At 38.1% G+C, this 26,317-nt stretch overlaps 1 protein-coding gene across 1 annotated transcript; it reads right to left on the bottom strand.

Annotated features, from left to right (window-relative positions):
• Nucleotides 1-247: 247 nt before the first annotated feature.
• Nucleotides 248-20,417, bottom strand: LOC122282777 (N-terminal acetyltransferase A complex auxiliary subunit NAA15-like). The gene is made up of 26 exons (XM_043094797.1): nt 20,167-20,417; nt 18,970-19,048; nt 17,857-17,939; nt 17,605-17,754; nt 16,704-16,819; nt 15,680-15,785; nt 15,458-15,529; nt 15,244-15,359; nt 14,040-14,172; nt 13,294-13,371; nt 13,153-13,206; nt 12,923-12,993; nt 12,468-12,522; nt 12,271-12,366; nt 11,824-11,952; nt 11,609-11,691; nt 11,279-11,509; nt 3,594-3,726; nt 3,407-3,514; nt 3,194-3,325; nt 2,808-2,864; nt 2,528-2,625; nt 2,368-2,426; nt 2,143-2,254; nt 1,915-2,015; nt 248-1,022 (listed from the first exon to the last, which is right to left on the bottom strand). The coding sequence occupies exons 1-26, from the start codon at nt 20,215-20,217 to the stop codon at nt 814-816; spliced, it is 2,712 nt and encodes a 903-aa protein (XP_042950731.1). The 5' UTR covers nt 20,218-20,417; the 3' UTR covers nt 248-813.
• Between the last annotated feature and the right edge of the window lie 5,900 nt (nt 20,418-26,317).

Genomic DNA, 26,317 nt, shown 5'->3' with positions numbered 1-26,317 from the left:
AGCAAATTATCCTGCAGCATCAGGTAACTTTTAAAGGTTTTATTCAATTGAAAAGGGTGATCCTCAACCTGCTACTTACTAGCGTCTGATAAACGCGGGGAAAACACAAAGAAGCCAATAAAAAATGGTCAATTCATTACGAAACTGAGTAGGCAAAACATACGATTAGAAAGCCTTGAAAGTAGCCCATTGTAAGTTTCTGGATTGTTCAGCCGGAAAGTTGTAGCGAAATAGCGACACATAGTGGTTTTATTAATCTCCGTAAACAGCATGAAACTAAAGCTGTTCACTGAGTAACGCGTCTTTTATGAATTCCACAGCAAAATTTTCACATAATTTAATGTTTATACAAGGTAAATAAACCAATAAAATGGGCAAAGTACAAGGCCGCCCAGCAACCATGATGCACGTAGGACAAGGTACTCAAAAAAGGGAAAGAATACTCTTTAGCTCTACCCTGTACCCAAAAAGATGAGAAGAGACCTCATACAATGATTCAAACCGAGGGAGCACCTTTGTCTACAACCTCATGAGCAAGCAAATAAGAAAAACCCTAAAACACAATGAAAGTAAAATTATACACATTTGCAAATGGAATGCATCTCAGAATTGGGGAGGTATGACTGGTGAAAGAGAAATTCTATCTCAAAGAAGCAGTTATTGTGATCGCCATAACCTGCACAGAAACTCCAAGTTTTCCATGTGCTGCAACCTTCTCTCCTATCGCCCAACTTCTCAGTCTCAGCTTGGTTCAGTGATTTAGTATTGAAACATGGTAACTCGCAAATACATGGCAGACTTGCACATTCAACATCATGGGCAGATGGTAAGGTCCTTAAATGCCTCTAGTCTTCCATTGGATGCAAGAGAATCTGCAGTTTCACCACCTTCTAAATGGTTTGCACTCCCATTTTCAGAGCTTTTATATATCTGGTTGTATGCTAAGTTTGGAACGGCAGAGCTGCAGCTACCCTCAAAGTATGTAGAGCAAGGGAAGCACTCAGCACACCGCACCTTCCATCCTACAAAATTAGATGTTGATTGTAGTACCAGGGATATATTACAATATCTGACCCACATTAGTCTGAACCTGAAGAACACTAGGAGATCAACTGGGGCTTGTTTAGTTGAGTAGATTAATAATTTGTTTCCTGTTCCCCCCCCTCTGAATAGAATGTTAGTATCTACCATGTGGACTATGTAGCAGTTGGAAAACAGTTTCCCTGTTTGCTGTGCCTGTGCTATATATTATACACATACAGTCCACTTCTTTACTAAACGCAAGACAACTGATAAAGATCTCCACGAGCTAAGCAATCAAGTACGGAGTATTAAATAAAGGGAAAAAATACTGGTATGCACCAACTATATGATTTTAAGAAAAAAAAGCAAGACTTCAATAAGTATAAACCCGCATGTAACCATATTTTAGAACTAAACATACAACATCAAAATAGCATATACAACAAACACGTCAGATCAGATAAGGGCGAACCCAATTATAATAACAAGCCTAAAAGAGCCAACCACACATATAATGGTATGCCTTTTGACACACTTAAAAATATTAGAGTTGTTGCCTATTTCATTCAGATCAATAATATTTATCTCTTACTTATAAATATATATATATTAGAGTTGTTTTTCTGACTATTGGAGCCTAAAAAAAAAAATGGTTGGTCTTAAATCTCTAAAGTCGCGGATTGAAACTGGCAATGGAGGCTTAAAAATCCAGGGGAATGTAGGAAATACAAATCAAGCATAAATAATATTTGGATCTCCCACATTCACCAAGATTCCTTGTCATCAAAAAAATATTTGGGGCTCCCAAAAAAACCATAGTCAACTATATTTCATATTTGCTTCAACAAGCATTCTGTCTCATATACACTCTCCAAAAAAGCAAGTACTTACTCAATGCGGCTTCTTTGTCATCAAGTACTGTGCCTAGGAGTTTGTGGACTTCGATACAGTCTTTGAGTTTCCATCCCCTGACCGGTCGAAGTGCCCCCTTTCTATAATAATAGAGCATGTAGAGCTTCAATGCTTAAGCATTCTTAAAGATATGAAAATGCGAAGAATTCAATCTACAAAGTCAAATAGAAACAAGATATAATGCCAATTACTAGGAAGAATCAGTACTTGGGCACCATGTTGTTGGTTGACTCTTCAATTAATCTGATAGCTTCCAATTTTCTGTCAGGTTCCAAAACATAAAGCATTTCTGCAACTGCAGCTCTATGCATCAAAGAATCTGCACGAATAAATTAGGGGAGTGGAGGGGAGGAAAAGGGAGGCATCACGACAATGCAACAAATGATAAGCTATAAGGTGCTCAGATGGTAGCTAGATAAGGTTTATGATGACCTTTATATCTTTCCAGGAAAATCTCGTTTCCCTCTGATAGAGATTTCTCATGCAATTGACTACAGAAGAAGAATATATAAAGAAATTCAGTAATAAAATTTAATGGAAAATGAGATATTGTAGAGCAGCACTGGAATTAAAATACAAATCTACAGAGAACCTGATCGTTGGACGCTCTGCTTCCAAGACACTGCATACAAGTTTCTCAGTATCCGTCACAGGCGTCGCCATTGACCTTGCTTTATGGAAGAATTTAATCTGCAACATAGGATATTGCTAATAAGTGATAATGGAATAGGAGGGCTCTGTACTTTGAAGCACAGAAACACACATCCCCACATCCAGACTGACACCACAAACCCACAACAACATCCATAGCAGAAACTGCAAAAAGAATATTATTTCAGCAGTTGACTTGTACAACAACAAAGATACCATACCAAGCAGCGATGTGAATCTGGGTGTTCAGCATCCAACCTCAGCAGCTGCTTTACAGCCTAGAAGCCAGAAGAAAAATGAAAAGGTAATCACCGAATGTAATCATAAATTAAATTTGAAGGTCCAAGCAGAAGTATAATTGAGCTACAAGGTGTGCAACTAAAACCGTTCAGCTCATCCAGTCAACCTCATAACTTGACTTAACAAAGAGAACCTCATTCATGGTAGAACTCACCTTCCTTCAAGACAAAATAATGATACAGTTTCTATTTATATCTAGTAATTTGAAGAAAATCTTGGGTGTAAATTCGAAGTCAATATTTACTTCACAAACAAGATGGCACAGGAAAAGAGGGCTTCTATGTTCCAAATTGAACAGAAAATATACCTGAAAGGCAAGCAAAATCTTCTGCTTTCTCATATTTAACTCAAAAGAAAGCAGGTGTGTCTCCAAGGAATTGGGCGAGTTCTTCTGAAGCAATTTTAAGTACTTTGTAGCTTCCAACAACGGATCTTCAATCTAAAGAAGGCAGGCAATATTCGAATGACAGACTGATATTTCTCTTGGGATTTAAAATGCACTAGTAGGATTGGAAGAAACCTGCAACAACTTTTCCCCATGCGGATCTGGATCTACAGGTTTGACGTGTCGCTTTCCAGACTTAGAAGCACCAGCAGCGCTTGATTCTTCGTGTTTTTCTTCTGCCTCCTACAATAATGCAAAACATTTGGTGAAAGCCATTTAAGCAGGATGAATTCCCAGATGCCACAAAAACAAACTACAATACTTTCTTAGCTCGTGCTTCTGCTTTTCTCTGTTTTTGCCTCATTTTCTTTTTCTGAGAAGGAAGCAACTTTGACATATCATCATCTTCTTCAGCTGTTGACTTTGGAGGAGAATCATACAGCTTTAGATAGCACCTACATCTCAAAAAGTCAATAACCAAAACTATGAAGAAAGGACGGGTATTAAAGTACTCCATTACACTGTAAGTGAATGATGACAATCATACCAATAAACACCATATCACATTTTAAACATAAAAATTAATCTAATGCATATTTTTAGTAAAGCATCCTCCTTCAATCTGTTTCTATATCCATTTCATTAGAAATTAATACTTTTTTCACAATACCTCATTTTGGGGAACTAATAGAGCCTTTTTCATACAAGGGATTAGTGGATCCATTTCCATGAGATGATAGCCATTTTACATTTTTTTTTTTCAGAAAATTTTTATAGAGGAAGGAAATAATGGAAACAAAATAAAACCAAATAGTGGGTTGTTTCATACAACACACCCGAGACAAAAGTTGTCAGGATTTAAAAATACAATAGGTGGCAACAAAAGCACAATCTCAGAGGCAATGAGTAAGAAATTCACATGGCATTTGTCTGAGGGTAAAGAGAGGAAAACTCTCCACTCTCTGTGGCGTTCCTAGCAACTTGTCTCTCCATCACTCCTTAAGCCCTCCATTTCACCTCCCAAAATAATCGGTAACCATCACTCATAACTATCAGCAATCTCCACTACTCCATCCCACAAAAGAAGACCAAACACCCAATTCCTCCCCCAAAAATTCAAAAATCATCCTGACCTTCGAAAATGTTAGGCTGCAATCCCCAACCCACATTTCAACCACATTTGCTTCTCCACTCTTTTATACTCCTTCCACCAAAATAGCCTGGAATGTTCATGGTGCTCATCCATGGACACTTCAACCTCTCTAAACCTGAACACTCTCAATCTCAAAAGCAACTCAACAAACCAAGCCAACAGTTTTTGGAAATCTCTCCCATGCATGGAGTTTCTCAGCAGGCTTCTCCCTTGAAGCACACGACCACTGCACCCACATCTATACCTTCACAAATCCAGAGGATAGATTAACACTCAACCCATGGAACATGGCCACCCCAATTTTCTTGAGGAATGGCCCCTGATCAATCCATCCACCAATTAGGTTTTTTGAATGCTCCTTTATGGGTACCAATTCCATGGCATATCATCCAACTGATTATCCAAATCCATTGCCACATCTCTGGCTGAGATGCTTGGTACACTGCAAGAAATGGATTTTAATTTGTTCTAGGCATCAGCACCTCATCATATCTCCAAGCTAAAATCACTCAGCATTGAGGATCTCCTCTCAGCAGGCCACTACCTGCAGCTCGCCAATGTCTCCAAAACGTGGATACAATTCAAATATGAGCATACCTCCGATCTGCACTATAATTGCAGAATAATATGAAGCCTTCACAATGCCTGCACCTTTGACACACCTCAATCCACAATGGATTACCATCTTTATGAACCAAAAATGAAGCTTGAACCCAAAAATGACAATATCTTTCAACATTTTATCTGACGCTAGAAACTCCAAAGATGCATTAAATTATGTAATGAGACTTCATCTAAAAAGATCAAATACAAAATAGGCATAAAAGTGTAGTATGTCACTAACTAGATCTCCAAGTGAATTTAAGATTTGTGGAAATTTATGCTCTCCGTACAAGTGTGAAAATTTCTTCATTCTCGCCGTCAAGGATGATTTTACGTTAGTTTTTTTACGTAGATGAGTTTAGTGATGGGTTACTTTAAAGAGTTCATGATTGATACCAAGTTATTTTCTATTGTGCATGAGGGTGGTTTGATACACGTCACAGAGAGAGGAAGGAGGTTTAAGCAAGAATTGTTGCTCGGTCTGGGAACTGCGCAATGGTTAGGGGGTGCCTTGGAGGGGTGTGCGACAGATAAAAGAAAAGATTTCTATTTATCAAGGAGGGAAGGGTATCGGAGCTTTATTGTTCAGAGGTGTTCGAACAATCGTGGTCGTTTCGTTAAGGTGGCGGTTAACAATGAAGGGGGACGAAACAGTGCTATCTTTATCCCTGAAGTGGAGGGAGGCCGTGGTTGGTGTAGACTGTGGGAGGCGCTGAGGGAGAGTCTCCAGGTGGCAAGAAGCAGCATAGTCATAGGAGGAGATAAGGGGAAGTCTTACAAAGAAGCTCTGATGTCGGAAGGGATGCATGCGGAGCCATCTGGTTTCGGCGTGGGTGCTATGCATCGAGCCCCTCGAGGGCAGTCTAGGGAGAGAAGGGATGGAGGAGACGTGAGGGAGACGCTGACACTGGTACGTGATTTGCAGGCACAATTGAGGAAACTGCAGGGGGAGGTGTCTATTGTGAGGAAGGTGGTCGAGTCATTTAAGGTAAGGGACGAAACAGTGAGTTTTAGGGGAGAAAGCGGATTGGGATGGGCGGGGGATACGGGAGCTGGGTTTGGGCTGGGCAAGCCCATGGCCCGTACTAATTCAAGAAGGGGAGAAAGGGGACCGAGATGGGCTGGGAAGGGAATAGGTAGGCCCTCGTTTTGGGCTGGACCTGGGCCCAGTTTCAATTCAAAATACCCGGCCCGCCAAGAATGGAAGGCACGGGTAAGGAGACTGGAGTCGGGTCAAGGGTCCGGAGCAGAGGGGGGTTCTCTTCCGCCTGAGGCGACGTCGCGACGGCAACGCCGATCAACAGACGGCGCCGACGGTGGTTCTTTCTTCGACAGAACATGCCGTTCTCCTTAACGTTGGGCAAAATCAAGCTCTGATGAGCCCGACATGGACAAAGTGATTCAGACAATGCCAATGGTGGTTTCCCCACCAACAGACGACACCGAAGGTGGTATTCCCACCAACATAAAGCTTCTGGAGCAGAATCCCTTGGAAGAGACGACGCCGATAGACCCCTTGGAGGAATCTCCTTTACCACCGAGTGTTTGTTTCCCTCTGGAGACTGCACAGAACCTGTGGATGGGACAAGGGGAAGAAGATGGTGGTCCTGCCGGGGTGAACAGTGAGATAGTGGTGGTGGAAAACAGTGATGAAGGAGGAGAGGATTCGGCCAGTGATCTATTTTTATCAGATGAAGAGAGTTCACACAGGCTTCTACAGGGGTTTAATGAGCATGGAGGGGATATTGGTTTAGTGATTGGAGAAGTGAACATGGAAGGGCAAAAGGAGTTTAGGGTGCAGAACCCAATACCTTTGAAGTGTATGTACCCAGATTCTTCCAGTGTATCACATTGAGTGTTCCAAACAGTGAATGATATTAAGGATATGGTGGGACTAAAGTATGAATGTTATGAGGAGCAATTCATGGCATTACTTACCGCTATTGAAGCAGGTCACCAACAACAAAGGAAAATTGGGTCCAAGAAACAGCGAGAGCTCAATAGGCTAACATGGTCCATGAATTCTGAAGGTAGCTCAAGTAGGGATCGGACTAAAGGGAAGAGGCTAGCGTCCTCTAATAAATGAAACCAAAAATTCTTTCATGGAACATCCGCGGACTCAACGATGCCAGTAAGCGTCTTCAAGTAAGAAAATTATTACGTGGGTGGAAGGCGGACATTGACGAAGCTGAAAACAGTCACTACAAAAATAATACGAAGTATATGGAGCTGTGTGCATGTCAATTTGGTATATTTGGCAGCTAATGGGGCTTCGGGAGGGGTGTTGGTGATGTGGGACCAACGGGTGGTAGAGAAACTGGAGGAGTCTATCAGGCAGTCTACAGTAGCATGCTCTTTTAGGAGTGTGATCGATGGATATATGTGGGCTTTTGCAGGTGTATATGACCCTAACACAGATAGAGACCGAAGATTACTGTGGGATGAAATAGCTAGTCTACACAGCTGGTGGAATCTCCCTTGGTGCATTGGTGGTGATTTTAATGTAACAAGATTCACAAGCGAGTGTTCTGGAAACAGAAGAATGCGCCCAGCAATGTCCGATTTCTCGAAATGCATTTTTGAGTTGAACCTAGTGGATCTTCCAATGGCGGGGGGAATATACACATGGGCTAATAATCATTCTTGGTCCAGATTAGATCGATTCTTAATATCCTCGGAATGGGAAACTCATTATCCAGAAGTGTGGCAAAAGAGATTGCCTCGTTTGTGTTCGAACCATTGGCCCATTATGTTGGATTGTGGAGGGATTCAAAGAAGGCGTCAGCATTTTAAGTTTAAGAATATGTGGCTAAAATCAGAAGGTTTTGTGGATAGGGTCGGACAGTGGTGGTCTTCATACCAGATACAGGGAACGCCAAGTTTCATTTTTGCTGGAAAACTAAAGACTCTAAAACAAGATCTGAAGCTTTGGAACATGCAGACCTTTGGTAATATTGGGGAACTCAAGAAAACCAAGCAAAGGGAGATAAACGAGTTAGAAAGGTTACAAGAGGCAAGGCTTTTGAATCCGGAAGAATTAGCTCAAAAGCTAGCACTGGTCGCAGAGCTTGAGAGGATCATCCTACTAGAAGAGATTTCTTGGAGGCAGAAGTCAATAGCATTATGGTTGAAGGAAGGTGATTGTAGCACAAAGTTTTTTCACAGGGTAGCTAATTCCCACAGGAGATCCAACAACATTGAGATGCTGAAGATCGATGGGGCAGATTGCAAAGATGTACAAGTGATCAATAATCATAGGTTAGTTTTTTTGAACAACTCCTCACTGAGCGGGAGGGGTGGAGGCCTAAGCTAGAAGGGTTGGCTTTTGATTCCATGGGGATGTTGGAAGCCAATCTTCTGGAGAGGTCGTTTGAAGAGGAGGAGGTGCTAGAAGTGGTAAGGAAAATGGCTAAAGATAAGGCTCCGGGTCCTGATGGTTTCTCTATGGGACTCTTCCAAACTTGTTGGGAGGTCTTAAAAAATGACCTTATGAAGGTTTTTCAGGAGTTTCATTCGTTTGGAAAGTTTGAAAAAAGCTTAAATGCGACTTTTCTAGCCTTGATACCAAAAAGGGTGGGAGCAGAGGACATAAAGGAGTTTCTACCCATTAGCTTAGTTAATGGGGTCTACAAGATTCTGTCTAAGGTTCTTGCAAATCGCCTTAGTGAGGTAGTGGGAAAGATAATCTCAAAGCCTCAAAATGCTTTTGTAAAGGATAGACAGATTTTAGACGCAGTGCTCATAGCTAATGAATGTCTGGATAGTAGAATGAAAGCGGGTTATCCTGGGATTATATGCAAGTTAGACATGGAAAAAGCGTACGACCATGTTATCTGGGATTTTCTTATTGACATCTTGGGGAATTGTGGTTTTGGGGAGAGGTGGCGATCTTGGATCCGATGGTGTATTTCGACAGTGAAATTCTCAGTACTAATAAACGAAAGTCCAACTGGATTTTTCAATAGTACAAGAGGCCTAAGACAAGGAGATCCATTGTCCCCATTACCCTTTGTCATCGTGATGGAGGCTTTGAGCAGAATGTTATCAGTTCTGGTTGCAAATGGGCATATGACTGGCTTTTCGACTGGACCCTCAGAAGGGGGTAGTATTAATATTTCTCACTTGTTGTTTGCAGATGATACCCTCATTTTTTGCGAGGCGAATCAACCCCAAGTTCGAGTTTTGAAGGCTCTACTTCTCTATTTTGAGGTAGTTTCAGGTTTGAAAGTGAATCTGGAAAAATCATAGATGGTGCCTATTGGTGGCGTTCAGCGTTTTAGACAGTTGGATAATACTCTAGGGTGTAAGACTACTACACTCCCTATGACGTACCTAGGCCTACCATTGGGGGCCCCCTCGAGAACAGTTGCGCTTTTGGATACAGTGATTGAGAAAGTCAAGCGAAGATTAGCGGGCTGGAAGAGAATGTACCTTTCAAAAGGGGGTAGGATTACGCTTATTAAGAGTACTCTTTCTAACATACCAACATACTTTCTATCCCTATTTCCTATTCCAGCAAGGGTGGCATTTCACATTGAGAAATTACAACAAGATTTCTTGTGGGGTGGTATAGGAGAGGAGTTCAAGTTTCATTTAGTCAGATGGGAACAGGTGTGTAGGCCTATCTCGAATGGGGGATTGGGCATTAGAAAGCTGAGAACCTTTAATCGGGCGTTGCTTGGAAAGTGGTTACAGAGATATCATAGAGAACCAGAAGCCTTATGGAAGTTGGTGATTGAAAGCAAGTATGGGGATTCATGGGGTGGGTGGTGTACTAAGGAAGTGCGAGGGGCGCAAGGTGTGAGTTTGTGGAAACACATCAGACATGGATGGGAGTTTTTCTCTCAGTATACGAGGCTTCGTTTAGGAGAGGGAAACAGGATCAAATTCTGGTATGACATCTGGTGTGGTAATTGTACTTTTAAGGATTTATTCCCAACATTGTTCTCGGTTGCAAGTGATAAAGAAACATCAGTCGCGGAAGTTATGGTGGTAATGGGAGAACAAATCCAGTGGAACATCAACTTCAACAGGGCGGCACAAGATTGGGAAATGGACAATTTTAAAGTCTTTTTCAGCCTCCTTTATTCAACTAAACCAAGCAACCAGCTCCTAGACTCGCTGTGGTGGGTACCATCAATAAAAGGTCTGTTCTCGGTCCACACTTTTTACAAGGCTCTAGCACAAGAGCAACCATCTCATTTTCCTTGGAAAAGGTTGTGGAAACACAAGGCGCCTCTCAAAGCGGCTTTTTTTGTGTGGAACGCTTCCATGGGTAAGATCCTCACAACGGATAATTTGAGAAAACGAAGGGTGATCATCATGGATTGATGTTATATGTGTAGGAAGGGGGGTGAATCCGTAGACCATCTTTTATTACATTGTGAGGTTGCTCGAGGGTTGTGGAATGAGGTTTTCTGTCGATTAGACCTGGGTTGGGTTATGCCGGAAACAGTAGTGGCAGTACTTGCTAGCTGGACAGGTCTAAGAGGCAGCAACCAGATCAAGGCAATTTGGAAAATGATTCCGGCATGCATTATGTGGTGCGTGTGGCAAGAGCGCAATGAACGGACATTTGAGGATAAAGAGAGATCAATGGAGGAGCTGAAAGTTTTCTTTTTTAGAACTCTTTGTACTTGGGCTGTTGCTATTAGCTTTAATGGCCAAAATTTACATGACTTCCTTATCTATATTGTTCCTACGTAGTCTAGGACATTCTTTGTACTGAACGTGGCTTTTTGCCTATTCTTTGATTAATACAATTTATTACTTCTCTCAAAAAAAGTGAATTTAAGATTGTAATTCCACGTGGCCTTGAATTTCCATCCTTTTGGGATATGGTGGGTCATGCCTCAATGGGTGGGGGAGCTAATGGCTTGTTGGAGATGTCGAGTAGGTATTAGATGAAATTCACAAGTGTGTGGGGGTGGGGGGGTGGGGTGGGAGTGACTTCTTTTGTTTATGCTTAACGTGGTGTATCCTATAGGAATGCAATGATCGTAGTTTTCAAATTGCAAGAAAATGATGATTGAGTGAAAATATTTTCATCAAATCCCTGTCTTTGGACAATTGCTCATAACAGTTCTCCTTTTTCTAATTTTCTGGAATTTCTGGATTTTGGTTCTTCATCTTATCCCTATTTGCATACTCTCCTATATACTTCTCCTGTGCTTGGGGGTTTGCATTCCTCTGCGCCTTATTTTAATAAAATTGTCTTAATGTTAAAATAAAAATCTATAAAAATGTTTCACCTGATAGCCCCAGCTGCTGCTTTGTGAAAATATGCATGTGAATGCAAACGATCCTGAAATCTAAGCATTTCCACATAGGCACGCAAAGTCATTTTCCTTAGGCAATAAGAATGGAAGTCAAATTGGTCTTCAGTAATATCGGCATAGTGCTTCTCAACAGCTAAAAACTTCTTCAGGGCCCGTCCAAGATCACCCTGACGGAAGTAACTTTCACCAGAAGCCAGTTCATACCTTCCAAAGATGCAAAAGAATATCACATAACACATTAAACAGCTGCAATCTAGATAGCACTTTTACCAAGAAACAGCATGACACCAAAAAGAGACGCACCACATGCACTGCATATCATGCAGGTTGTTGTGCTGATCTCCATCTTTTGTAAACAATACAGCAGTTTTTTCTGCCAAAGCCACCTTCAAAGCAGAAGTTTTAATAAAGCAGACCCAGTATGGTGCAAATATATGCAGGAGAAACTGCTTGCAAATTGAAAAAAAAAAAAAAAAAACATATTTCACCAAAAGATAATTAAAATGCAGCTTCAAAACCTGATCAGCCTGCAGCATTCGCTTAACACAGTCACTATTTATGTAACGATCAGCAAGATCCATACACCTAGCTTCATCTGCCAATGCAGCTGCAGCTGCCAAGTCACCCGCATGCTTCAGTATTCGACTCTGGTCAAAAGACAAGCAGAATTACTAATTTGTAGAAGAACAAGAATCACAAGCTTTCAAACAATTACTCAACTTGCTAAAATACTTGGAGCATCAAAAAAGAAAAACAGAACTGATCAATAATTTTTAGAATTTGTGTTCTCCTCTTGATGTGTCATTCATCTCTTTTCATTACCATATTCTGAACTTTCCATTAAAGGTAATTCAGATTATTTGGACATAAACAAAGCAGCCCTCAACAGCCAACAGAAACAGGAAAAATTAAATAAGAACAAGAAAATTAGATGGATGAACAAGAAGCTGAAAACAGAAACAGACCTTGGCAGAGTACAGATCAATTACAGTTGGAGTGTGTTCTATAGCCTCGTTAATTTTAGAAAGAGCAATGTCATATTGGCCTCGTCTGTCATAGTGCTGTATGAGAAAAATATCTATAAGAATATTACGAAGTAGACAGAATAAAGGTGTTAAAAACAGAAACAGACCAACTAAACATCCAAGTGACAACAAACAACCTGAGCCAGTAGAAATAATGACCACATAAGTGTTGAAGGGGGTTCTTTTTCTGCCCTGGACATAAAAAGAAATAACAGCAACAAGTCATGAGCAGAAAGAATAATTAGAAATTAATGCCAGATGATGCTGAGAAAAAAAGGCACGATAGACATATCTTTTATACTCAATGCCAGCACAACTTTCTACTTTCTAGCTTGAAATTCTCAACTTCTTCACTCTTCCTACATGGATGGCCCATACCATATACCCCTATTTTATATAAGAAAATAGCAGTGGCCCTTAATCTTATTGCTCCAAGAACAGGGAGAGAGGAAATCCAAAGTGCAAGATACTCCAATGCAATATCCTTAAAGGGTTCCACATGCATAACATTGTCTACTGTTTTAACCAGTCTGAAAGAGAACTTTGTTGATGCTTCTATTACGATATAATATGAGTGAAAAGCATATATAACCTTCCAGGGTATTTGCTAGTTGTCCTTATTGAATGCTCCAACTTAAGCATAAGTTGCTCCAGAATATCCACCTGCAAAATTGGCAATCACAATCACAACGATAATAACAACAATAACAATAGCAACAATAATAAGCCAACTCAAAAATATTTTGCTTCTCATAGTTCTACAACATACAAGAAAAATATCACTCTTAATATCAGATGAACAATAAGCATGGTCATACTAACCTTGCAAGGGTGATCGTACAAGGGAGAGAGATCGGAGAACAATGATGGAACTCCCTAAACACCCCCAAGAAGAACAGTTACGACTTTAAACACAAAACTAGACAGACCAATAAGAGTTGCAAAAGAAAAGGCCAAAAATACCTTGGTTAGGAGAGGCCTAATATAATTTTCTGCTGCTTCTTGAAACCTGTTGCCTTGCAGAAAATCGAGTGGTATTCTCTGAGGCCAGGGAAAAAAAGGGTCAAATCTAAAAAATCAATTTTACAATATAAAGAAATTAGGCACACCATCATCACAGAGGTGGTGGTGGTGATAACAACAGCAAGAATAAACAATAAATATGAAAAAACATGTGAGTGTGTTATGGACTTACCTTGGATTTTAAGAAATGACACTCTGTCCCCTAGATTCTTTTTTTTTTCCCCTTATTTTCTTTGGCATTCCTACTCTTTTGATAAATAAAAATTTGTTTACCGGGGAAAAAAAAAAAAAAATGGTCCTTGTCATCCAATGTGTCCAGTTAGTAAATATTATTTGACCCAAGATCACTTTGGGAAGGACTCGTTTTGTAGGGAAAAACCTTTTACAATGCTACTCATTGCATACGGTTATCGACAAGGAAAACAAATGTTTTAAGTTTGATTACATGGTCTTCATGAAAATAAGGTATGAGACGCCCAAAAGAAAGAGAAAATTAAAATGAAGAAAAATCCCTGCCAACAAAGCACACAAAATTTAGCAGGATGGCAGTTCAGAGATAGTAAGAGATGGTTAAAATTTCTGAAGGCATATTTTAAACCCATCCCTGGAAACCCTTGTAATAAATTCAGTGGGAAATAATATTTCCATTCTAAAGAAAGGGAAGATGCAATAAACAACAATGTTACCTTAACGGCGGATGACCACTGGTATTGCTGCCCAAGCGATTTGTACAAGGCATCTAACCGATCAATTTCATCAGGAGAAAAATGGGAATTTTCTGAATATAGCCCCACACACTGTTGCAGGCCTTCATAATATCTAACATGGAAGTAATAAAATAAAATCAGTCCACTAGTAAGAATTTGAAGCATAACTCAACAAATTGCAGAGAGCAGTTAAATCATGTAGGTTTTTGTGTGCACACAGATACATAAGTGTGCGATATATGTGATTGCAGGTAAGTATGTACATATCATATATGCAATCAGAGAGAGACAGAGAGAGAGAGATCATCAGATATTTTTTGCTGCTAAAAGAGCTAGAGTTGCTTATATCCTAAGCTGACGCGCATATCATGTTTTTGACAAGTAAAAAACAGCACCAATATGGTGAAAGAAAGCTTCATAAAACAGCCCAAAATGACCAAAACTTTTGATTGTGGATCTGGCTTTTGGAGACGGCCAATCACCAATCAAGTGAAAATAATCAGGTGTCCAACCATGATTTACATTTTTCTCTTTCCTTCTGTTGATAGCTATAAGTGCTCATAATGACAACTGTTTTCTAAACAAGGATTAAAATTGTATTGATCTACACCATCTGGGGAAGTATACATGAGGTCAATAACCAGTCCAAAAGAATTAAGGTCCTCAAAAGGCATAGAACTAAAACCAACTACAGATTTTAATCTCTAGAAGAAGGAACTGCATACAAACACACGGACTATGGGAAAAGTTTTTCTTTTTGCATTTTCCTATAAATGATCTTTTCAATGAGAACAAATCTCTGGTCTTTACCAAACTTCAAGAACCACCAAAAAGAAAAATTGTGGCAAGAGATATTGTTAAGAAATGCTTTTTTTTTTTAGGTAAAATAAGATTTTATTTGATCAAGAATAGGCAAAGCCCAAGTACAGAGGAAGTATACATGGATAACACCTAGTTATAAGTTAAGAATGTAATTGGATCAAAAATAAATGGGCATACTAAACACCAAATCAACCATAGTAACGAGAAAGACAATAATGATTAACATCACAACATATTGAGCCATTTTAGGTCAGCTCATTCCATTATTAGAATCGAAGTAAATCAGAGATCTTTTCTCGTTTAATTAGTCATTCAGATAGAGGCTCTTTCCATGTCAATGTTGAAACTGACTATAAGGTACCTGTAATTGTCAGGATTCATGAAAAGTAATGCTCGGAGCAATTTTTCCCCTTCTTCTAGGCGACCAAGCTTCAAAAGAAGAGAAACCTCTTGCTCTTTACAATCCAATTTGTCAACCTAAAAACCATGAGCAGTTTGGCCTCTGATGATCCTTATAGCAATAGTCAAAGTCAATAATAGAAAATCATCCCAGAAACATATAAAAAAACACCTACAATTTTTGACTCTTTCTTGTGCAACTCCTCAAGAGCTCTCTCAAGAAATCCACATTCCTCTAACAAAGAAATCTGTTCAAAACATCACAAAATACAGGAGTTCAGGAATATGCAATTAAACTAAATAACTCTTATATACAGATCTAAATAAAGCATCAAACAACTGAAAAAGGATCCTAGTATAGATGAGGGCTGGCAGATGTATGTAGTCAATGATCATACCTTGTACAAGAGCATTTCCCCATGCTCACTACGTTCATTATCTGGAGGATGATCATCTTCTAGTGTCCCTTCATATGCTTCCAGAATTTCAACTGCTTTTGACGTGCTGATACATCAACAGAAGTTTATTAGAGTAATAAACAAATTGAGAATCTAAATTATTACTTCATTAAATTAGAACAAAAAATTTTAATTGCTGGAGTGAACATTGAGTGCTATATGAGTTGCATTTAGCAATCAAAATAAAGTTTATAAGGAATTGTCAGTATAAGTAGATAATAAGGTACCTGGCATGCCTTTGGCACTTGTTAATGAAGTGTTATCACTTATAAAAAAAAAAGGAGAAAGAAAAAAGAGAGATTATCATCTTTTTAAATAGAACTCTCCTTCGGATTCTTGTGGCAAACAAAGGAGAATACCATCAGAAGAAGAGAGATGCCCTTTGTAGCAAGCTCATCCAAGTATCCACATGTGGGAAAATTTGCTCAGATTTCTTTCAGGGGCTTAATTTTTCAATCCCTTTTCACTGTATTCTCAATAAAATCCTATAGAAAAAGTTCATGTCTGCATGGGTTTAATGATGACTTTGATACGTATAATGTCACTGATCAAGATGGATTTGTTAATCATAAAACACCTTTATCATTCAAGGAGCAAACGAACCACTGTGCGCATGGTAAAACATGAGTATGGAATGGCAAATAAATATCTCTTTTTTTATTTCTTTTTGTTAGTGGAAGATAAATATCTTGTTACTATCAACCACAGGATATTCAATATCTTTAAAAAACTGCTAAACTATCCATAGATGAAGAAATATACCATAAAATTGTTAATACCCGCAATGAAGAAGGACAGCCGACTCAAATTTAATGAATTCCATGATCATATTTGGTATGCACAAATCAATTATTATTCAGTTACCATGAAACAATTGTAACCGGAACTCATGAATAAAAAATAAAATAGAAATGCACAATAAAATCTTGTCAATTAATTTTCAAATCCAAGGATCCAACCATACTTTGAGTTTAAATGATGGGCAACAGCAAAGCCAATCCAATTCATGCGATGGTTTGGTTTAAGAGACAGAAGTTGTTGTCTTGTCTCAACAAATCCAGTCAAATCCCGCATTTGTGCCTGCAAAATGGAAGGTAAAAGGAACCATTTGCTGAAATGTAGCCAAATGGAAAAATCTATAATAATTACACGAACGAATATGAAAAATGATAAAAGCATGCACACTTAATGGAAACATGAAACAAAATCTAAACCCCAATGACAACAACAACAAAAAAAAAAAAAAAAAAAAAAAACCATGAGGAATCATCTAACTCACGCGGTCATTTCCCTTGCTCCAAATGCATCATGTCAACTTATCTAACAAATTTAAGTATGTCCATATCTGATTCAAAAGGACAGACTTATTATCTGCATATAAGGTCACACAAATCGGGATTGATTCTTGCTTTTACAATGTAAGGTATCGAGAAAAGGCACCAACCTACTTAAGAACAACACTCTAGAGGTAGAGAGAAGTACATTACACTAAAAAAATAGATAATGTTCATTTCGAATGACCATGAGACGTACAGACATGTAGAAAAATATACCCCCAAGCTTTGCCAGTATATCCCAATAGCCAAGAGTAAGGAATAGTATGAGAGAAGCAGAATCCACACATCAACCTTAGAAACAAGAGTGGTAACAGAACACTATTAACACAGAATTATGTACCATAGCAAACACTAATGCACATACTGCATATGAAAATTTGGTATATGCCATGCCGTGTGCCAATATTAAATACAAATATCCATGCCTGTATGGTTCCAGAAATTCATTGTATTTTACCAGAACAGAGCTTAGCTATTTTATCAGCAGTAAGCGGTCATCAACAGAAGAGATCAGCATTGAACACATACCTGTAAGAGTGACAGGTCCCTTAGTATCTCAATGTTATCAGGATCTATCCTCAGGGCATTTCGGTAGCATTTAATTGCCTCCCTGTATTCTCTGTCTGACCGATAAAGAAGGCCATAAACATGCCAACAAACATGGCTTTTGAGGTCATTCTGAATCAAGACAAGAATTTAGGTATGATATCACATTGCAAAGAACTGATTCCATAAAATGAATATTTTTTATCGCAAAATGAATTGGAAATACATCCCAACCTTCAATCCTTGCCGAACTAGCTCGTATGCTTCAGATTTACGGTCCATGCAATTTAATGTTAGACCTTTCATTGCTAAAGTTTCTGGTAAACAGGAGGGAAACATAAATCCACATAAAGGAATGAAAATCGCAAATCAAATAAAAATAAATAAATTTAAACCCAAAGGGAATATGTAATGTCCTAGTGGAAGACTCAAGCCACATGGCCTATACATCCACAAGCATAAAGAAGTGTAATGTCCCAGTGGAAGGCTCAAGCCACATGGCCTATACTCCAAAAGGATAAGTCAATTATACAATTGGAGCCTCATTGGAATATTATAAACTATATAGAGCAAGAACTTCTCCTTCCCAAGCAATGTGGGATCTCATACACCACCTCCCCTTATCGCTTATCATAATGGAGTATCACAACCCCCCCCAAAAAAAAAATATTCACGACATCCTCGTCGTGCCAATCCGCCGTCGTAGGTGGCACAGCTTAAGTCCCACATTTCTACTTGGGATAGTCTCTAATACCATTTGTAACACCCCAATAGAAGGCCCAAGCCACATGGCCTATACTTCAAAAGGATTAGTCGATTATACAATTGGAGACCCATTAGAACATTATTTTTTTTTTTTAATATCCTTGGGTGTTTGGGCCAGTTTGCGCGCACCTCGACTAATCCCACAAGACCCTGAAGTTAACGGTCAGGTAAACCTCCAGTGGCCCTGAGGGGCCTCGAACTAGTAACCATTGGGGAGCAAACCCAAGACCTGACCAATTGAGCTACCCCTCAGGGTTTTAGAACATTATAAAAAGCAAAAACTTCTCTTTCCCAAGCAATGTATGATACCGTACACCACCTACCCTCATTACTTATCATAATGGGGTATCATAGAAAAGGACATATCAACTCGAAAAATGCTATAAAAAAAAAAAAAAGAGCTCCCATAGCTTTTTCAGGCTCCTTACGAAAATGTTTATTTCTGGTTTTTTTTCATCAAGTCTCTTTCAATTTACTTACCAACAGATTAGCACCTAAGAAAAATAACTCTCAAACCAAAAGTACTTCAATTTCGCAAAAATAAAGAAAATTTAAACAGATGGTGCATGAAATGAAAATTACCTCCATGGTCTGGAAACTTTTTCAATATGGAATCTGCTGCCTTCAGCCCCTTCTTATACTGTTTAGTTTCATACGATTTCTGCATAGAAAATAAGCTATAGTTAAGAATTTTCTCCGCATTCATTTTAGTTCCCGGGGTAAATTTGCTTGTTAATGTAGAAAATATAGGCTGGAAGCAAATACAACAAAAGAAATGTGGCATAGTATAAGAAATACATATGGACATATATATAAATATATATATATACATATGAATGTCCATACGTTGTCCCTAAAAGGTCATTTCAAGTATAACATACATCACATCCAGACGAAACACACAGTAGAATAGTGCAAAAAATCGTACCTCAAGTTGAAAATAACATTTTCAATACATTTTATCTCAAAACTCAACTTTGCATAACTGAACCAGTAACATTTATCAAAGTTACAAACATAAAATAAAGAAATCCATTGAAGGCCGCACCCACACACTTCCTAATTATTCTCCAGCCATCTGATTCTTCCCTTTTTTCGCAAGTACATCCATATGATTCTTCTAGAAACCAAAATTCAAGCAATTGTGCACAATTTGAAAAAAAAAAAACTACACATTTTTAATTAATTATTTTCACCCATGACCAACCAAGTCCCCAATTTTTCCTTCCTTTAAATTTCGTTCGATTTAGAAGCAATCTAAAATAAAAGATTTAAAAGAAAAAAAAAAAAAAAAAAAAAAAAAACAGAGACAATATCCAAACTCGTATAGTTTGTTGTTCCAGTCAAACTATCCAATCCCACAGGAAAAGCACGCATTAAAGCAGATTGACACAATTATGCAAACTATAGTTAATTGATCACATATGCCGAGAGAAAACGGAAAGCAATGAAACAGAAATTCCCATTTTTCCTTATCCGTCTTCCCACCACTAACTTCCTATATAAAACTAAAAGCACGAATCCAACCATCACTTCAAAGCCCAGTTCGCTTAATCATATTTTTCTCCAGAAAAAGGAAAGGAAAAGCTAGAAACAAAGCTACATAATAAAGAAAACAATCTAGGGTTTTGGGTAGTGGATAGTGGGGAAAATAAGCAAGACAAAGTGAACGAACTTCGGTTGTGCCGTAATAAATAACAGCGAAGAAGATGTAGAAAGAGATTGACAGCTAGACAGCGAGAGAGTGAGTGAGTGACAGAGTTGGGAATCGGAGCTTACAACAATGAGCTTGAAGAGGTTAGCCTCTTTGGGAGGCAGAGAGGCACCCATTGTTTCACGGCGAGAGAGACAGAGACAGAGAAGTCTCGCAGAGTTGGGGTTTGTCTCTTTTGTATTAAGAGCTGCGATGAGAGAGATAGAGGTGGCGTTTATCTGCTGCTACTTCAACCCTACTGCGAACGATTTGCCAAGCGTCCGAGGTTGGGTTTGGGGGTTACTTACTTCTCTTTTGTGTTTTTTTCATGATCTAAGACTCGCATATCAATGACGTAAAATTAAGCATTAACTCTTATGCTATTTACCAAACAAGTCCTTCTGGTCCTTACTTTTATGTTCTATTCAATGAATCAAGGGTATAAAAACATATTTTTTAAATCTTTCAAAGAGCTACTAAACAAGGTCCTTATACATGAAAATTTTCTCATTTGTAAGGTTTTTAAAAATCATTCCTTATTTTTAATCCTTACCTTCAATTAATATGTTATATATAAATGTGAAAAAAATTCTATAATTATTTAATGTCCTGTTAAAAATATAAAAGGATAATAATTAATATGCTTATAAATTATATTATCTGTAACGAAATTTTAGTATTTGATGTTATGTTTAGAATTAATCATTTAGTTATTTAAATTGGATAACTACATCAACAAGTAGGCATACCCTTTATAGAGATTGCTTCAACATACATAGGGTCATGCCTTTCATTCTTTATTTAAATTATTTCATTCCTCAAAATTATCAAAAAGATTCTTGAAAAGAGAGTCTTCTTGAATCTTCAAACATTCAAGCACATTATCAACCGTCTAATCCTCCTGTAATAGCTCAAGGAAAAAACAAAAAAAAAAAGGATGATCCTCCTTTAGTAGAAAACTATACAATTTCCAAAATTATTGATCTGCGTAGAGAGGGAGATTCTTTGATTTTGCTTGGAATTCCTAAATGCACAAGGGGTGAAAAAAGTCATGACCCAATGTTAGTCCCACCAAGCAAAAGTCACGGGGTAGGACTGGAGATGGGGATAATTTTATAGGTGTGATATGAATAGTAATCCACAATGAGCTCACAAAAATACCACCTTTGTCAAGAAACTGGAATAAAGTCATCATTTACAGATCTTAGACGCAATAGTTTCATAGGAAGCTCTATTTTTCTTACTCTGTTGCATCCTTGGTGCTGCCTTTGGTTCTCCCATTCCTTTCACCAGTCTTTGGCTTTTTCTTCTTGGTCGACGGATTATCATCCAAAGTGCCAAGTTTCCCATCTTATATTTGTTTGCAAGCCTTGGCTTGTCTGCAAAGTTACTCCTTTGAGATTGAAGCTAAATCATTTCCATCAACTTCAAGCTGTGCCAGCTCCTCAATCCACACGAGGGATGAGGTTTCACTGCTCATTTATGTACTAGATATCCTAATGATCAGACAACAATATTACAAGTTCAGGAATAACATGATGCATTCAGCAGAGCTTGACTGTCTACCAACGAGCAAATTGTTGTCACTGTCAAGGGAAACGGATCAAAATTCATGTGTGCATTGAATATGGCAATCGCATAAATGTTGCTGGAAACAAATTTCAGAATAGAGCATTCTTGAGATTTTGTACTTTCTTAATGAAATGATGTGTTCTAACAGGTATGTATAAGACTGCTAGTTGCACATTTTACATCATCAGCACTCAACAATGATTATGGAATCTTTTACTTTTGACGGTACTGAAAGACTAATCTTAGTGAAAATCGAAGTAACGTCTGAATTTTGATCTGTAAAAAGAATACTATTAAGTGAAAGAAAAGCCGCTGAATATACAAAATAAAGTGCTGTAGGATTACTAGAGAGATGTGCAAGGCTCCAGCTGCAAAATTGAGGCAATTATTTTACCGCCAATTTGCAAACAGATTTGGATAAAATGTAGAACTGCTTCATGAGAAAAATGGGTGGGCATTCAGATGGTGAGTTGACCAGGGGCTATTAGTGGGCCAAGGAAAGATTTTTAGTAGCAATTGTACGAAATGGGATTTGGCTACTATGGTATCTGCCATCAGGAAGGAAAGAAATAATTGCATGTGTAACGGAATGAAGATGCTGAGGGCTTAGGTAAGGAGATTATATGAGAGGTTAGAGAAGAGTCTATTTCTTCACATATAATAAGTTGCAAATAATGCTAATAAAAATCTAAATATTGTTAATGACAAACCGGTCTTCTGAACTTAAGACTTTGTTGTTGTCCATATGAAAATTTCCACTTCACTGATGATATCTAGGTGGTCACTTCATACATTTGTCAGTCTTACATATTAGTTTATTAATATATTTGTTCATTCATTTTCAAACTGTCTTTTTTATGGATAAATTCCATTGATGTCAACAATCTGCTATTTAACATAACTAAAAAACTTCAACCAAGTAGAGGAATCGCAGAATACCCTCTTCACATGCCCCTTCATGAGAGCTTACAATAATAATTACCATCAAAAGAGTGGTAAACTTAAAGGCCAATCATTTTCCTTTAATTGTTAGAGAAGCAAGATTGCCGGTACTAATCAATCGATTGGGTTTCTTCCAGTTAAAAATCAGGTTGCGGACTGGCTTTTTCTGCAGGAAGATCTCTAAATCAAATAAATAAATAAAAAAACCTTTCTATGGGAAAAATTACCTGATTTTGTTCAAGTGCATCTATGGCATCTTGTAAACAGGCTAAGATCCCTTCAGAAGCTATTTTCCTTATCTCGCTTGGCTCTGGCTGTTAAAAGAAAAAACTATGATCAATGTAACAATTAAAAAACACACATTCTGCAAGTTTAGTACACACAATGAAGTAGGCAAGATATGGGATCATGCACCTTTCATCCCACTAACACAAATGACAGTGGGAATAAATGAATTTCCAATTCCAAAAACTACTGCTAATTTCTCCAAAATCAAACGTTTAGTTTGAACCCCAGAAAACCTTATTTATCTCAATAACTGTACCATTTTATGGAAAGCTTACTATTTCAATTAAATAAAAACTATAATTACAAATATATAAAACATAAAGGTTGAAGAAATAAGTGAAAGAAACCTAACATAAACTAGAAGACAAGTTAAGATTTGAAATACAATAGGATTCAGATTTTCAACCCAGGATGAATATTAATAAGTGGTATTATTTATTTACAAAACAGCGTGTCAAAATAGCTCCAATATGCAGGCATATATTTCAATGACTAGAATGTCGAAAAAAATACTGACAGCAACAGCAGAAACAAACGTTGCGTACCTTTTCATCTTGACTCTCTAACCATGTGATGGTTCTACTCAAGTCATCAACAGCCCACCTTTTCACTTTAGAAGGAGAGAAGCACTCTTTGGCAGTATTAGAAGTTTGTCACTGCTTGATATACAGCAACAAATGGAGCATATAAAAAGATTTACTTTAGAATCAAATTGGATAACAGGGTTTATACTAATTCTAAAGTAAATACAAAGCAATCCCAAGTGCTTATAAATTCAAAGCAACAGAAATACAAAAATTCACAAGAGTATGAAGTATCATAGAGTTTTCTCACAGACCTATCCTCCTCGCCTTCGGTTTTAAAAGTCTCAAATAATTAGAAGGAATTGTATTTTGCTTAAAAATTCAAAAAATAATAAATATATCATGTATCATATATCTCAACAGGAGAGAGCGAAAGAGAGAGACCCTTTGAAACAATGGTCCCACAGTCCGACTCTACTTGTTGAAACTTTGGAGTGTTGGGAAATGCGCAAACCAAGAGAGTGCAATCCGAGTTCCAGTCAGCCTGATATTCTGCTCCCATTTCTAGTGCGTGTGATCACAAAATGCTGCGCTCGGGATTAACAAACCCTGGACAACACAAATACTACCCCTTCCTGCCCATACAAAAGTTTAACATGAGCTCAATACTGACAACTCAAATGATGCACTAATGATTTTTTATGACAAGGAATCTTGGAGATCATGCAAACACAACATGCCTTTAACTCCCTTAAACCCCAGATCCGTGTAACGCGTCCTCATCACATGACGTGACCCTTAAAAATTGTTTGCACCCAAGAGTTTTTATGTTAGACCTGGACAGACCATACCACCAAGACCACGGCCCTTGCTGATTGAGCCAACCTCTAGAGGTTATGCACTAATGATTAACAATGCAACAATGGAAAGTCCTATTTTACAGTATTTTAGTACAAGTTTGGAGAAGTTTGTGGTACTGGTATGTCATTTACCACACCCTTTGGCTTGCTTAGGCTTCTCATCTTCGTTACTTTTCCCATCCTCACCATCCCAGGTTTGTTTCTTTCCACAAAATCTATCATCATTCTCTCTTGAACTCATCCATGGAGGAAGGTAGTAGAGATGCCACATATAGGCTGATAGGTAAAGATACACAGTCCCAATTATAGACAATAACGTGCCCGTAAAAGCTGCTACAAGCTCCAAAAATCACTGATACATTGTTACAATTCTAGTTAAAACAGATGGAATGGCTTCACAACCATTGCTGTAGAAGGGGACCCAGAAATTTGCAAGGTAATTCCAGTTTGTCCAGTGATCTATTGAGTATCGAGTAAAGCATGAAAGTCAAATTTTATCTCTTATACAAGCATCCGCAAACAAAAAATCAATTGAGAGTAATGTGAGAGAACTAACCCTTCGGTTGTCTTCGCTTGACTGTCGATACAGTCGGGGTTCTAGGTTCTAATTCCATAAAGAATCTGTGAATTGCGCCGTGGCGTTCCACTTTTCAGTGCCACCGTTTAGCTGCTAATGCCCCTCATCTATGGCGTATTGACGTTTGTGATCTGCTTTCCAACTTCTCTTGCAATATGGCCCTTGTTTCTGATGTTGACCCGCACGAATGGTCCTTGTGTCCGACTTTGTATGAAGTTACTGTTATTAAAATACACAATAATATAATAAAAAGTACAATAAATTTAACATTTAAACGAAATCAGTTTAAACTAAGTCACGAAAATATCATTTAAAATATTCAAAATTTTTGCAGTGTATAAAATCTCAAATTAATCAGTATAGCAAAACTCATCTTGACTTAACTCCTCTAAGATATAACAGCTCGACTGATCGTATAGTCCGAACCAACTCTATACAAATAATTAAACTAAAAGCTCCCAAAAAAAATACCTTTATTTTATCTGAAAATATAATCTAAAAAAATATAAACTTTCGCTAGCTTGTTTATCTTATCTTATCTTATTTTTTCTAATGTATTATTTTTCTTTCTTCAATCGTAACATTCAAAGAACTAAACAAAACAAATATATAAAAGACTTAAAAGGAATCAGGACATATAAAGACGTAAACTGGAAAAGAATAAAAATAAATAAATGGCCAACGTTAACAACTACAAAAAACCAACCTCTATGACTTAAATAAGCCATCTTAATACCCCATCACAAAGCAACGGCAACTATAACAAGCCCGTTGGCACTAAACATATATTAATATCAGAACTGCTATAGATACCCGCCGCTGGGTACCCGTTGCAAAATCGCTGACGTGGCACGTCAGCTGATATATTATTTTAAAAAAAAATACAGAAATTGATTACGCCTCTTCAGATTCTCCATAACTCAAATTGTTTTGCAAAGAGAGGTGTTTGCGAACCCAAACTCAAATTCTCCAGAACTCTCCAGCCCACACTAGTACTTTTTTTTTTCTTTGTTGTGTAAATTGTGAGTTTTTAGCACGATGAAGAAGAAGCTTGCAATGCAGAACAGTAAGCGTGGCGTTGTTACCATCCATGAGAAGCACCAAGGAGCTCCTGATCCTCATGCATGCAAAAAACAAAAATGAGACGAAAATCAATAAACTAACTAATCGATTTGTTAGATTAAAAAAATTCTCTATTTCCCCAAAAAAATTTCTCAGCAACCAAACAATGAGCAACCCCCAAAATTTTAGATTAAAAAAATTAAAAAGAACAAACCCGTGAAGCTGCCGAGTTCCTTGGTGAACTTGAGGGTCTAGAGTGATTTTAGAACAATGGGCCATGGTATTTAAGCAAGCGGCAGAGATAGAGGCAAGGGTGTTGGGGTCCTCGGTCTAGACCCAAAACACCAAATCCTCCACGATAATGGTGGCCTGGTGATGACCGAACTTTAGTTCCTCTCTTGCTTGGCTCACG

This window comes from Carya illinoinensis, chromosome 1 (assembly GCF_018687715.1).
Source record: "Carya illinoinensis cultivar Pawnee chromosome 1, C.illinoinensisPawnee_v1, whole genome shotgun sequence".
In the NCBI taxonomy this organism is placed as follows: domain Eukaryota; kingdom Viridiplantae; phylum Streptophyta; class Magnoliopsida; order Fagales; family Juglandaceae; genus Carya; species Carya illinoinensis.
Note: the sequence above shows the minus strand (reverse complement) of the source record. Positions and strands in the feature narration are given on the sequence as shown.

Coding starts and splice junctions, on each gene's coding strand:
- LOC122282777 (XM_043094797.1), bottom strand. CDS start 20,217: ATGGGTGCCTCTCTGCCTCCCAAAGAGGCTAACCTCTTCAAGCTCATT. Junction 17,940..18,969: donor AAAGTTTCCAGACCATGGAG/GTAATTTTCATT, acceptor CCTGTTTACCAG/AAACTTTAGCAATGAAAGGT. Junction 3,727..11,278: donor GCAGCAGCTGGGGCTATCAG/GTGAAACATTTT, acceptor TTTGAGATGTAG/GTGCTATCTAAAGCTGTATG.